The following is a 13,013-nucleotide window of genomic DNA, read 5'->3' on the forward strand; positions in this document are numbered from 1 at the left end:
TTCGATATTATAATATATTAATTTATAAAATAGGCGCCCGCTCGGTTTATAGACCTTAGTGACTTAAATAATATATTTATAATATCTTTTAGTTAGTTATTTTTTAATTAGTAAAGTACTTAGGGATCTATTAATATAGACGTTTACGGAGTAATGCTATTATATTTTTTTAATATTATATTTTTACGCTTTTTAAGCTTAAATGCTTTATTTAGCTAGGTGTATTAGTAATATTATAGTGCTAGTGTATAAGTTAGTTACTCCCCTTTTATTATTTATTAAGCTTATTACTAGGCTTTATTTTATTATTACCCCTCTATTTTAGCTATACTTAAGTTCTTTTTTATTAATATATAGTATTTAATAAGATATTTACTAAACGTATATTTAGTAAGTATCTGCTTATATCCCTAGTTGTTATTTTAATATAACTAATTTTATATAGATACTTTTTTATTATTGCTTAATTATTATATTTTTTAGAGGTAAGTTATATTATGTATATTATTATAATTCGTATTTTATTAATCTTTTTTTTAATAGTTTTAACTTCTAGTTGTAAGAGGGATAACTGTACTTAATTAGGTAAGTTAATTACTTAATTAAAGTTTGTTTATTTTTTTTATTTTATGCTTTAGAACTAAGCTAATTTTTATTTTAGGTATATTATTTAAAATCTTATATTTTTATATTGTATTAAAGGTTCGTTTCTTAGTTTTTATTTACCCCGATATAGTACTAATTTTTTTTAAGTACTTTAGGGCGTTCTTAATTAGTATTTATAAAGTATGTTTATTTTTTTAGACTAAGTTTAATATTTTATTTATTTATTTTATTTTTTTATAGATTCTCTTATTTATTATATTTTATTAATTCTTTTTATATTTCTTATTATAAGTATATTATGCCCTCTCTTATTACGCCCTTTTTTATTATATCCGTATTGCGTTTATATTGCGTTTAATATTTTAAAATTTAGGGCGTACTATAGCTTTAGTTAGCGTATATTAAGCTCGAAATATTTACTTAATAAAAATAATATAGTAAGGGTAAGTAGTAGTAGCTATATAGTAATATAATTTATAAAGCTATTAAATAAGTAAAAATTAATTTAGATTTATATTTCTGATATAGTTTAAATAAATACTAATGATATGTACTATGCCTTCTTTAGTTATAGAATATATTTTAATTAGATCTATAAAGTAACAGAGTAGAGCTTTTACTAAATAAGAACCTCTATTAATAAAAAACCTTTATTAACGCTACGTACTTAATTAGAAAATTTTATTTATTATAGTATTATTAGAGTATTATACCGGATGCTTAATTAGTTATATCCTTTATTAATAAAGTATTAGAGTATTATATATATTGCTTAATTAAAATATATTACTTATTTTATTAATTTATATAGTTTACTTTAGTTATAATATTCGTCTTACTAATATTACGCACGCCGCCTTTATAATTATCGGACTAGGCCGACTTATATTAATTATTTATTTTATTAAAATAGTATTTTAGCTTAACGACTGCGGTTAAAATCTTAATATATTAGCTATATTATAATTAATATATATATATATATAATACGTATTTAATAAAAGTATTTACGTTATATTATATAAGCCTCTATACTTAACCGTATACTACTTTAGTACGTAAAACTAAATAAACGAAGTTTAATAGGGTAATACGTAAATATTAAATTAAGATAATATATAACTTATACTATAACTAGGTATTATAAATATCGGAGGGTAATATTAAGCTAGTATAGTGAACGACCTCTGCCGTGCGCACCCCCCCTCCCGCATAGGTACCTTAAGTAGGTAGGTACTTCGTACTCCGTACACGCAGTCCCGAGTTTGGTTTGGCGTCGGCTATCTGAAATTCTGAATTTAGTTTGTATCATCTGATTACTCGCCCGTCGTCCAATTCTTTATCCCTCACTTTTCCCTCCCAGACCCCCGATCTACGGATACTCTCGTCTCCTCTACCAGCTCAGTCTTTAGGAACACTAATTCTGCACTCCCACCAGCCTTGTTACAATCTCGGTTCGCCTGTGAGCCGCTTAAGCTGCCTTACAGAACCAACAAGTCGGTCAAACGAATCATCCAGACAGCGAGAGACATCAATAACCCCGGCATCCCTACCTCTACCCTTCCTATAGTTCCCTCCAAGCTATCACTGCCGGGTTTTGAACAAGGGTTAGAAGCAAACGGAAAACAACCCCAGAAACATAAACCAGAGACAACCCGCCTCAGCCTGTCATAGCTCCCTCGTCCCTCTGAAACACTTTTTGCGAATCCGGTGAGTTTTCCCATTGCTTATCATCGACGCCATAGCCTACCTTTCCCCAAGTGACGAGTGTAGAATTGCGATTGTGTATCCGTACACACCCGTACGCCATCTACTTTGTCCTTCCCAGGCCAAATCTACTACTTCTCCATTACCTTGCATTCCTGCACAACCCCGGCCACCCAGAAAAGACACAATCGCTGAGTACAAATCCCTACAGGTCTCCGCCGACCCTCTCCTCCCAGCCATCGCAAAGAATCGCAAACACCACCCTTCGGAGAACAAAAAAGGCAATCCAACCAACAGCCAAACCGAATCGCAGCAATGGTTAAACGTGAGTCCTCTTTCCTTGTTCCCGCCCTTGCGCCGCGAAACATACTCCAAAGTCCCAGCTGCAGACTGACACAGCATCATTCCAGACGCCCCGCTCGGCACTGCTGCCATCGTTTTCCTCTCGGGCTCCATCGTCCTGCTGCTCTTCGTCATCCTCTCTGCTGTCCGCGACGCCGCGCCCCTCAACAACACCTATTTCCTCGAGGCTGACACTACTGGTATCACCGGCGCACGCAACGGACTGACGCGGTGGAACTACTTTTACTACTGCAACGACCAGAACGCAGAGTGCTGGGGTGCCTGGCCTGCCCCGGCCTTTGGCTGGGCCTGGGGCCGTGATGCGGCCAACGTTCCCACCGGCCTTTCAGGTAGCCACGGAGGCGGCACCACCAGCACCGAGTATTTCTACATGTGGCGCTTCGGCTGGGTCATGTACCTGATCGCCCTCTTCTTCATGGCTCTTGCCTGGTTCGCCAGCTTCCTCGCATGCTGCGGTCGTCTCGGCGCCGCTGTCGCCGGCCTGGTCTCCGCCTCGGCTCTCTTCTTCTTGACCGTTGCCGCCTCTTTGATGACGTACGTCCCCCAGTTATCCATCGCCTCATTTTGTTCGCAGTGACTGACATTTCTCTATAGCGCAACATTCGTCAAGGCACGCAACGCTTTCCAGGCCGAAGGTCGTGAGGCCCACATTGGCACCTACGCCTTTGGCTTCACCTGGGGAGCCTGGGCCGCTCTTCTCATTGCGACCCTACTGTTCTGCATCGGCATCCGTGGCGACAAAGGCTACTCTGGAGGCAGCCGCTTCAGCCGCAAGCGCAGCACTCGCAGCCGCCAGTCGTTCGACGTCAACAGCAGCCGCCGTGTCAAGGAAGACTATGCATAAGGCAGCTGCTGGCCTTTCACAGCAAAGGAGCACCACGAATTTTTCCACAACAATTCCTCATCGTGGGCACCATTCCAAAATCTCAAGGATGTTGTATTAATGATATGTCCATCGTGTGTATGTTGTACTTACGCAATAATGTTATCTTGTTTCTGCATTTCGCTGGCGTTTTGGAAGAGCCACATACACCCATGAGGTCTTCCCGAGATGGATCGATGGTCAACCTCTTGTTCATGGCCTTGGAGTTATGCGTCATTAGTACCCGGCTCCGACATGTACCGCTCTTTAGGTCTACTCCAAACTAATAGACTAATGCCGTAAACTTTGTCACTCCAGACCACTTGAAGCGTGTGCCTTATGTTTGGCGATGTTTCCTCCAACGATGAGAATTTGCAAAGTATAAATTTAAGAGTTACGAAATTCTCGACAGCGAGCCCTCGTACGCTGTATGAAAACTGAATGACTGTCATGCTCCTATTTGTGTCGCAACTTTCTCACCCATGAGTATCGATCCACTTACCTTGTCCTATCCTGACCTCGCTACGTATCATGCGTAGGACCGAAGAGGTTTGTATGCTTTCAGAACCCCTTTTCGATTGGATTACGGCGTAGGACAGGTCTCTCTAGGCAAAGGTACTTCTTTATTGACTGGGTCGCTCCTTTATTTTAGAAATTATCACTCAGAAGGGCCCATTGCCTCCCACCAACTCTGCTCACATGCATCAGGTCTTGTTCTCGCTGCTCCTAAGTCGGACCACACGTGTACACACACACACCTACGACACAGAAGTTTTCGTCGATTGCATCTCGGGATCTCTCAACACCTCAGTTGCCTTTTTGTCATCTTGAAGCTCTTCTTTCTGTCTGTCTCGTTGTCATGCCACCCAGCCCCTCCGTCGTATATGCTCCTTTCGTTGTAAATACTCCCACACCCAGTAACCCATCATGACCATCAATCCGTGATTCAAGGAAAAGGGGGAGTGACAAAATTGCCAATCAAGAAAGGGAAACGCCATCCGTGTCGTATACTGGACGTTTCCAAAAGGCCGTGGAGCCTATCACTCAACGCAAGCAACGCAGAAGAAACCACCCCAATTGTCGAAAACAAACACTCCTTGCCAACCAGTAGTATATGCTGATGATGCAATGTAGAAATACTTGGATTGAGGGTATGAGACAAAGCAAAGAAAAAAAAAAAGATGAGAAGTGCAAGGGGCCGAATAAGAAGACTAACGAAGGCCAGCTCGGTCAGCATGGGAATTTGTGAATGTCATAAACCTCCCCCGCCGACAACGTGGCTTCGGCCAACTTTTTTATTTTCTCTCTCAACAACGCCTATTCCAGCATACCACCAGCTCCGACTACAGGGCTCGCGGCCGGGGACTGTAATGGAGCAGCGTGTAGTGCCGGTTTGGCGGCCGGAGCGATGAGACCTGCGCGCTTCCGCTCCAACACAGACTTGACCCAGTCTGCGACTTCTTCATCCTCGGTGCCAGACGAGAGGGAGAGCTTGCCGACGGCATCTGCTACGGCCTCAGCCTCCTCTCCCTCTTCTGCCTCCTCGGTAATCGTCTCAATCTTGGAAAAAGGTGCCATCCAAGGGTGTTGGAGCAGCGCCGCATAGGTTGGACGATCCTTCGGAATCTTGTTGAGGCACTTGCGGACAAAGTCGTGTGCGGTGCTGGAGTAACCTTCCTCTGGCAGGCCTGGGGGCTCTCCCTCAACAATAGCCTGTCACCAAATTAGCTCGCGTCTCCCAGCAATCTTCAGTATACTTACACTCAGCTGGCTGAAAATCGTCGACGATACCTCTGGCGGGTAGGGGTACCGTCCCAAGGCGCACTCGATGACTGTCAAACCGAGACTCCAAATATCGCTCTGCACGCTGTATGTGCCATCGGCGCCAGCTGTCATACCTCCTCCTGAGATACGTTCCGGTGCCATGTAACTCTGGCAACCAATGTTGGTTTTGGCGATACTCGCGACAAGGTTTCCACTGACACCAAAATCGCAAATTTTGACTTGGCCTCTAGTATTGGCCAGGATGTTGGTAGGTTTGACATCACGGTGAATGATGTTATGCTCGTCCTTCAAAGACTTGAGGCCCATCACCGTGGAGTATGTAATCTTTTGTAGCACGCCTTCGGGAATACCACCGTCGTACAGCTTGTCGATCGATCCACCGTCCATGTGCTCAATGCACATATAGACGGCACCTTCTTGGAAGAAGGCTCCATAAAAGTCAATGATGTAGGGCGATATACACTCGTGTAGGATAACGAGCTCCTTGAGAATGGTCGTGAACTTGGCCTCTTCCAGTTCCAACCGAATCTCCTTCATCGCCATCACCCTGCCGGTACCTTCAGTGGATGCTGAGACTGGTGATGACTCGATCGATGTGTCGGCATGGCGGAGGGGTGATGGGTCCGACTGTGACGAGTTCAAGTTCGGGTTCTTGAAACCGCCCAGTCCAGATCCAAACCTCGGTACTCTAGGCTTTGTATGCCTCACTTTGTAGACGGTACCGTAGTTACCCTTGCCAAGCTCGTCCAAGACCTCCACTTCGTCTAGCGAAATGGTGAAAGCTGTGCCATTGGCAAAGTTAACACCGTTCTTGGTGATAGTTGCAGCACCGTCGAACGTAATCCACCCCTTCTCCGAATCAATGTATTTCTTGAACTCGTCCATCTTAGATCCAGTCGTTCCGTTAGGTGCACCGCTCCCATTATTGGAAGGACCGTGGATATCAGACAACTTCGGCGCGGTCGGAGAGGCAGGCGAAGGACCACCGCCCATGTCGGAAAGTTTCATCATGGGTCCACGCCTGGCAGCAAGAGATGGTTTCGTTGGGATGACCGGGGCAGAGCGTGGCATACCACCAGGCGATGGGCGAACCATACCAGCAGGCAGCTTCAGCCCTCCAGGTATTCCGCCAGGTAACCCTCCGGGAGAGCCTTGTCGTGGGACTGGAGATTGCGGCGAGCTTGCCATATTATTAGGAGGGGGTTGTGAGCCAGCAGGCTTGCCCATGCGCTGAGCGTGAAGCGCCCTTGCCCTTGCCATGACTTCGTTCATGGCACCACCACCCATGCTCATCATGGAAGCGGTAGGAGGCGGACGGCGTGCGTTGCTCAGCATGCCCAACGGTGTCGAAGACGGAGTCATATTTTGGGGATCGGAGACGGTGCGAAGCGACGGGAGACGTTTGGGCACTTCTGAAGGGGATTCCGAGGGGCCTTCGAGTGGGGTGCTGGCCTCGGAAGAGTCGGCGGAACCGGGCGACGTAGGGCTGCCGAGTCCGTCTCTATCGCCAACGTAGCCATCGGGGGTGGCAGGCATGGAGTCTGTAGTATTTAGGTCCGTCATTGCGAGATGTGAATTGACCTTGGCGGTGACCTGATGCTATCGATGGTCGATGGGAGAGGGTGGGCGAGTGAGTCGACTGCAGGCAGTGTCTCGGATGACTCTATAGCATGTGCGGCAGGTGATGGACCGGGACGGTAAGGTGCGGGAGGACAAAAGTCGGGCACGCGATAGATATCGAAATATCGTCAAGTCGGGTCGCACGCGGGGTGCTAGGGAGACAGGAGGGTCGATCGCTCAGAGGTAAGCGATGGCAGAGGATCGAAAACTCGAGGGTTGTAGCGAAATGCTGCCGCGGGGTCTAGACGCGGCGGTTTTGGTAGTGTGGCCTGCTGCGCAGTCGGGGTCGGGGTTGCGACCGGGGCGGTGGCAAGGGCAAACTCTAAGTCGGAAAATGGCAGAGAATGCGCGAGCGGGCTAGGCCGGCCAGTCCGATTTTGTTGAGCTGTAGCGGTCGTCTGATGGCTTACTGGCTTGTGAGTCCAATGTCCAATGCTGAGCAGAGGAGCAGGGAGAGGAGAGACGGATGGTGAAATAGAGAGAGTGAGATAGAGAGAGGAGGGTACGGAGAGTGGTGGGGCGAGAAGAGAGTGAGTGAGTGAGTGAGAGCGATGAGAGAGGAAAGAAGAGAATATGCGAGGGTGGATGCGACGTTTAAGGGGAGGGAGATAGATGAGGGAGGCTGAGGTATGATAAAGAGAGGAGGATGGATAGGTATCGAGAAGAAAGGCAAGGTAGGCAAAGCGAGGTACGGATAGAGAGACCGACACATATGATGTCCTCGTTGGACCTTCTCTGTCGCTTTTGCTCTATTCAAGGACCCAAAAAGAGGTTGGCGGCGGGGCATGAATTAGACGAGGGAAAATGGGTTCGAAGTCGCAACGCAATTTTGGTGCAAACGTCACAAATGCAGCGCAGCCCAGAGTACCTTGGCTATCTGTCGTCGAGTAGGGGTACATGGGACCATCCGCGACGCAGTAACCTTAGTCACTCCTCCACGGGCTGAAGAGAGCACTTCAGCAGTGAGTGAGGTGGGTGACTCGTGAGAAATTCCAGGCGGGGGATTACGGACTTGAGGTAAGGTACATGGACGTGCCTGCTAGGACTCAAGAACTGGGCAGACGATGGAGCAGACAGCAAGGTATCTGCTCCATCTTTCTTGTACCTGTACCTTCCGTCCACTGTGGATGCACCATACGCTTGTACCCATCCAGCAAGGTCGACGTCTGCCTCTGCTTCTGCCCCGGTGCCTGCTTCTGAGCAGCATCGAGCAGAATTGCGGAAGGAGGAGAAGAGAACCCAAAGGGCATAAATGCACCGCTTGATGGGAGAGAGTGAACTGGAATTGGACGGGGTCGGGAAATTGAGGAAACTTGAGGCTCACCAATCAACCAATCTCTGGTGAAAATCTGAAGACCGAACCGTAGTGGGTGTTGGATGCCAAAGGTCAATGCCTTGTTGCTCTGCGCGTGTTTGTGTTTAGGGCATCCGTCTGCGTGCACGGAAAGAGGCCAAGTGATGGACGAGTTCAGATGGGAAGAGGGGGGCGAACTAGTACAGCATATATAGAATCTACAAATCTATTAGTCGTTGATAGATAGAGTTGCACGCTGCAGCAGGGCAGAAATAGTCGAAAGATATGTGGGATGTGTCAAGATGAACGGGACAAAAAAAGGCAAAAAGGGCACTTTGGGCGCCAACGTCCAGGTTGTGGCTGTTGAGATTGACCTTGACGTTGACTTCTATTCTGTTAATTACGGTACCTAGATGGAAGATCCAGGATGCAGTCTCCGTAAAACGCGGTCCATACTCCGTACCTTACTCCGTAAAGATACCTTACATCAATAGCAATCTCACACCGGGCATTATTGACGGTACGTATGCCCAGAGACACTCAATTCCCGTACTTTTGGTAGGTATCTCAGCCGCATCCAGTTAATGATAGCAAAGCGGGCAGGTAGGTAGGTACACCCCTATGTGCCGGAACGTCTTCTTCCTGCCTTTACCTTCCAATTGCCCACTCAACAAGGTACATCGGTACGAAAATCGAAACTCACCTAGAAAGAGGCAGAAGAGGCTCGTCGTGTCATCCACAATCAGGTCAGGTAGCACCATTCCGGTTCCGTGCTGTTCTTCTTCGGTGGGACCTGACGGCTGCCCGGCAGTCCAGACTTCAATGTTGGTCAGTCAATAGCACTCAATAATCTGAGGGTCTAAAGGGAGGAGATCCCTGCCTTGGCTTCACAACTACAGACATCAGGCAAGGTCAGGGAAGGCAGCTTGGGCAGATGCGCCGCAAAAAGAAACAAAAACCACATATCAAGCCTTCCCGGTGTGCAATAGCAGCGCAATGGAACAGCAGCGCAGCAACAAGTTCTCTCTCAACCTAGGCCTCGCAGCACTCTCCCGCGTCCCAAGCATGAAGGGAAAACATCCATCCATCCATCCGCCCTGCCCTGACTCCCTGAGCCCTGAACGATATGCACATCCGCATATGCAGCGACTGTCCCTTGGAGAGCACCGCCACCTGCATCACCGCCCAGTCTATCCAACTTCCTCTCGGCTTCTTCCAGGACATCGTGCATCCGGTGACAGCGGTCTACTCCAATCGTTTTCCAAGAGCTACCCACGCATCGTCAGTCAGATCTCACCATTGCGACAGTTCGACTACCTATCTCACACTGCACCAAACAATGAGATGCCCTGCGTCTACAACGACAACCAGCAGCCACCCAGAGATACTTGTGTGGCTCGGCTGTCGCAAGGGGACCAGGCCCATGGAGTCATTCGAACCCCCCCCCCCCCTAAGCAGGCTCTGTGGCTCTTTAGTGAGCATTGCAGGGGACCATCAGCAAGGTTTTTCCGCACATCACCTCTCGACGGTGGACGCGCCTGCATATGTGCTCCATGCATTATGCTCCATCTGCTAAGGATACTCGCTCCAGTGACGGGAATGACTGAGCTAGCTTCTGTACATCAAGAGTGAGAATCACAGCGCTAATCTCATCTTGCGGAAACCTGCTAACTTCGTCGCGATGTTTCTGAAAATAGCACATGCAACGGCCAGAGTGATGTAACTCGCAGCTCGGAACCGAGCTGGTCTACAGACCCCTACCTCAACCAAAGCGATAGTAGCCACCAAGCAGACGAAACCCAGATACAAGCAACGGACGACTAGACCGTTTCTGTCTTACACCGCAACAACAGCTGCATTTTTCTTTCTCGACACCTTTCACGATCCGGCCCCCACAAACACAGCACATTACATAAGGACGCATCGGCCATGACTTCTGGCGCCCGGCGGAGGGCTTGCCTGTTGAAGGCAAAGCAAACGATTGGCGAAGGCGGCACCGTCATGCGGTCGAAGCACCCACCAGGAAGGACGACGACGGGCAGTCTAAGATGAAAGCTGCATATTCCCCCGTTGACGCTAGTCTCTTAGACCGCAAAGTACCGTGCCGAAGCAGCGGCCATCTGAATTTGCGCATGGCATCCTCGACCTCGTCGACCAATGATCGAGCCGTCTTGATAGAAGCCCTTCGAAAGGGCAGGACTAAGGTAGGCTCTGTTCTCTGCTTGGTAGGTCTCTGTTGGAGAATGGAGATTGGAGAATGCTTGCCTTTGACAAGTTTGATAGTAAGGGCCCCTCAACGCCAGTGTCATCCATACCCCGGTCACTGATCCTAGCCCCCTCTTCCGGCGTCCCGCAATTCGTCAATTTGCTATGGGGTCGTCACTGAGGAGTGATGACGTTGATGGAGTAAGAGGGAGTTCCACGAGTTGCAAAGAGCAACGCCAACGACAGACTGAGAAAAACTTGTGGCTTGAAGTTTTGAACGGATGAGCGTAATTTCCCGTGGGAGGCTCACTACACTCGCGCTACTGGCTACTTAGCCCGTACAGCGTCTCCTGGTGAGGTTCAACCCCCACCGCAACTCTTCGTCGTTGAAGCACGTCTGCCCGTCGCGGATCGGGGATGGGCAGGCTGCTGACCTGAAAAAGTATAGGGTTGTACACAATGCCATCCGATGATTTTCCTAAATCAAGAGAAGGTCGAAATGGGTTTTGCATCATCGCTATGCACTGGGTATTAGGAATTCATGGAAGAAACGGCATGCCACTAGGACGATTTCCCATCGACTGATGACGTTTTCTCCCGTCGTCCAGAATATGCGTACGATACGTACTATGTACATTTGCTTTCCCCAAAGAATTGAACAGGGCAGCTTTTTGGGTAGGCCTAGGTACTTCGATGCCTTATCTTATCAATAACAGCGGACAATTACCTCCGCCTGACATCATCGAGGTACGAAATTCTTCTCTGCGTTCCGTCCAATCGTAGTTCGACCGGAACCTCGCCCGCGTCTATGCGATTCGCTGATGTCTTCGTGCTGCAGTCCAACAGCCAAGGTGCCTAAGTACCTTGATTGTTAGGTAAGACGTCGTCGGTCGGAGCGTCTGAGCATCTCGAAACCACCACGGCTAGGGCGGGCGTGATCGCGGAAACACAAGATGCCAGCGAGCAAAATCCCATGACCTGATCTGCGAGATCTGGAATACGGAATCTAGAATACGGTGAACGAAAACAGAATCCAGACTATGGGCACGTTTCCTAATCTCATCCACAGCCGCCACTCGCTACGGCCTACCCGCGATCATCGCCTCACAGCCCCCCGGGGAAAATATGCAGTTTCAAAGTCTAACGGTCCACGCAGTCGAAAGTAATTCAAGGGTCCTCTAATTTTTTAGTGTTTTGATGCCCTGATGCCCAAGAGAAAATGTTACCCTCCAAAAAGATCTGCTTCGTGAGAGGACACACCCAGAAGAGCCAACGCTGGATGCCGCGCAAACCGGGCCAATCCTGTCGCGCAGTCGACCGGAGCTCTCGCCGATGGTCGTCGAAAGTGGCAAATGCTGTCAAAACAGAGTATCCCATGGTAAACTGTAGTTCAGCTCGCCAGGGAAGGCCCTGCAGAGTCAAGGAGAAGCGTAAATTCAATGGCAAGCGGCCTCCGAGATGTTGCAATTGCCGACCGTATCTCCTATCAATTTCCGCGTCTTTCGATTCAGTCTACGAACATTTGTAATCGTCTTGTTGAGGTTGTTGACTTTGTCGATATCTGGCCCGGGGAGAAGCAGAGCGAAGAGGATGAACCCTCTGTCGTCATCAGCCACATGGTTTCGCCACCTGCACTCTGCTCATCCGTCGTGCCACAAAGCAACCACAAGCACCGTAGAGATTATCCTCGATTCTCCACATCTGTCATCTGTTTCACTTTGATGTCTTGTCCAGTCTTGTCCAGTGTGACTCTTCTTTCCCCCACGCCGCTTGTCGATCACCTCCTTTGGTGCAAGTGTGTGTAAGCTCCTGGGCTCTGCTGACAGCTTCCGATAATCTCGATGTCGAACAAGACCGTAATGTTGCGCATCTCGGGCGCATGATGTGATGCTGATTGATATCATGCATCTAATTTTTGTGCATATCACTTGTTCATCAAATCTTTCGAGGTACGTAGCCGAAAGTCTGGCGATTGATGTGATGCAAGTTGTAGACGTATTTCTTGTTCATCCTCCGAATAGCATGTCTATTACGTCAAGGTCGCAAGCTAGCACAAGATGAGACATCGAAACATCAACCACAAGCATGGTATTACTTTGGTTTTTTTTTTTTTGGATTGAGAGGGAACTTTCAGTGCTGACGGCATTGAAGCCTGGACGATGGGTTAGTCATGCCGTCTGTAGATCATTAACCGGGAGTATTGAAACATCGTGAATTAAGTGATATAATTTTGAGGATTGCAGATGGTGTTCACAACAAACCGGACCAACTACGGCAACCGATGTTGTTTCCCTCATGTCGAATAGCCCAGTGCACAAATCCCCGGACTGAGTACACTTGTAATCTATGAGCCATCTTTCGTGATGTGGGAATAACTGGGTGATAATAATTACCTTCTGCGTAGATGAGCTATTCATTGAGGTGCTGAATACCTGAAATAGTCATCGCACTCGACATTGAAGATTCCCATCACTGGTCTATTCGCACACCCGTCATATTTCTCGCGCTCTACGGGTCTCGATATATTTCGGCCTCTGGCCATATCGATGTACGTCTAAAAGCCCTGAAGAA

The 13,013-nt window shown here is 47.9% G+C and overlaps 4 protein-coding genes across 4 annotated transcripts; 2 read left to right on the forward strand and 2 right to left on the reverse strand.

The window, feature by feature from the left end:
- Positions 1 to 2,628: 2,628 nt before the first annotated feature.
- CCOS01_14220 (SUR7 protein) lies at positions 2,629 to 3,520 on the forward strand (the record flags this gene model as incomplete). The annotated part of the gene is made up of 3 exons (XM_060462364.1): positions 2,629 to 2,638; positions 2,724 to 3,210; positions 3,271 to 3,520. 3 exons carry the CDS (start codon positions 2,629 to 2,631, stop codon positions 3,518 to 3,520), a joined length of 747 nt encoding a protein of 248 aa, XP_060306849.1.
- Positions 3,521 to 4,855: 1,335 nt separating this feature from the next.
- On the reverse strand, positions 4,856 to 6,886 carry CCOS01_14221 (uncharacterized protein; the record flags this gene model as incomplete). The annotated part of the gene is made up of 2 exons (XM_060462365.1): positions 4,856 to 5,251; positions 5,300 to 6,886. 2 exons carry the CDS (start codon positions 6,884 to 6,886, stop codon positions 4,856 to 4,858), a joined length of 1,983 nt encoding a protein of 660 aa, XP_060306850.1.
- Positions 6,887 to 7,349: 463 nt separating this feature from the next.
- Positions 7,350 to 7,730, reverse strand: CCOS01_14222 (uncharacterized protein; the record flags this gene model as incomplete). Its single annotated transcript, XM_060462366.1, has 1 exon — positions 7,350 to 7,730. One exon carries the CDS (start codon positions 7,728 to 7,730, stop codon positions 7,350 to 7,352), a length of 381 nt encoding a protein of 126 aa, XP_060306851.1.
- Positions 7,731 to 9,797: 2,067 nt separating this feature from the next.
- Positions 9,798 to 10,061, forward strand: CCOS01_14223 (uncharacterized protein; the record flags this gene model as incomplete). The annotated part of the gene is made up of 2 exons (XM_060462367.1): positions 9,798 to 9,865; positions 9,935 to 10,061. The coding sequence occupies 2 exons, from the start codon at positions 9,798 to 9,800 to the stop codon at positions 10,059 to 10,061; spliced, it is 195 nt and encodes a 64-aa protein (XP_060306852.1).
- Positions 10,062 to 13,013: the final 2,952 nt, after the last annotated feature.

Source organism: Colletotrichum costaricense (assembly GCF_030867565.1).
Source record: "Colletotrichum costaricense strain IMI 309622 chromosome Unknown Scaffold_20.1, whole genome shotgun sequence".
Taxonomy (NCBI): Eukaryota; Fungi; Ascomycota; class Sordariomycetes; order Glomerellales; family Glomerellaceae; genus Colletotrichum; species Colletotrichum costaricense.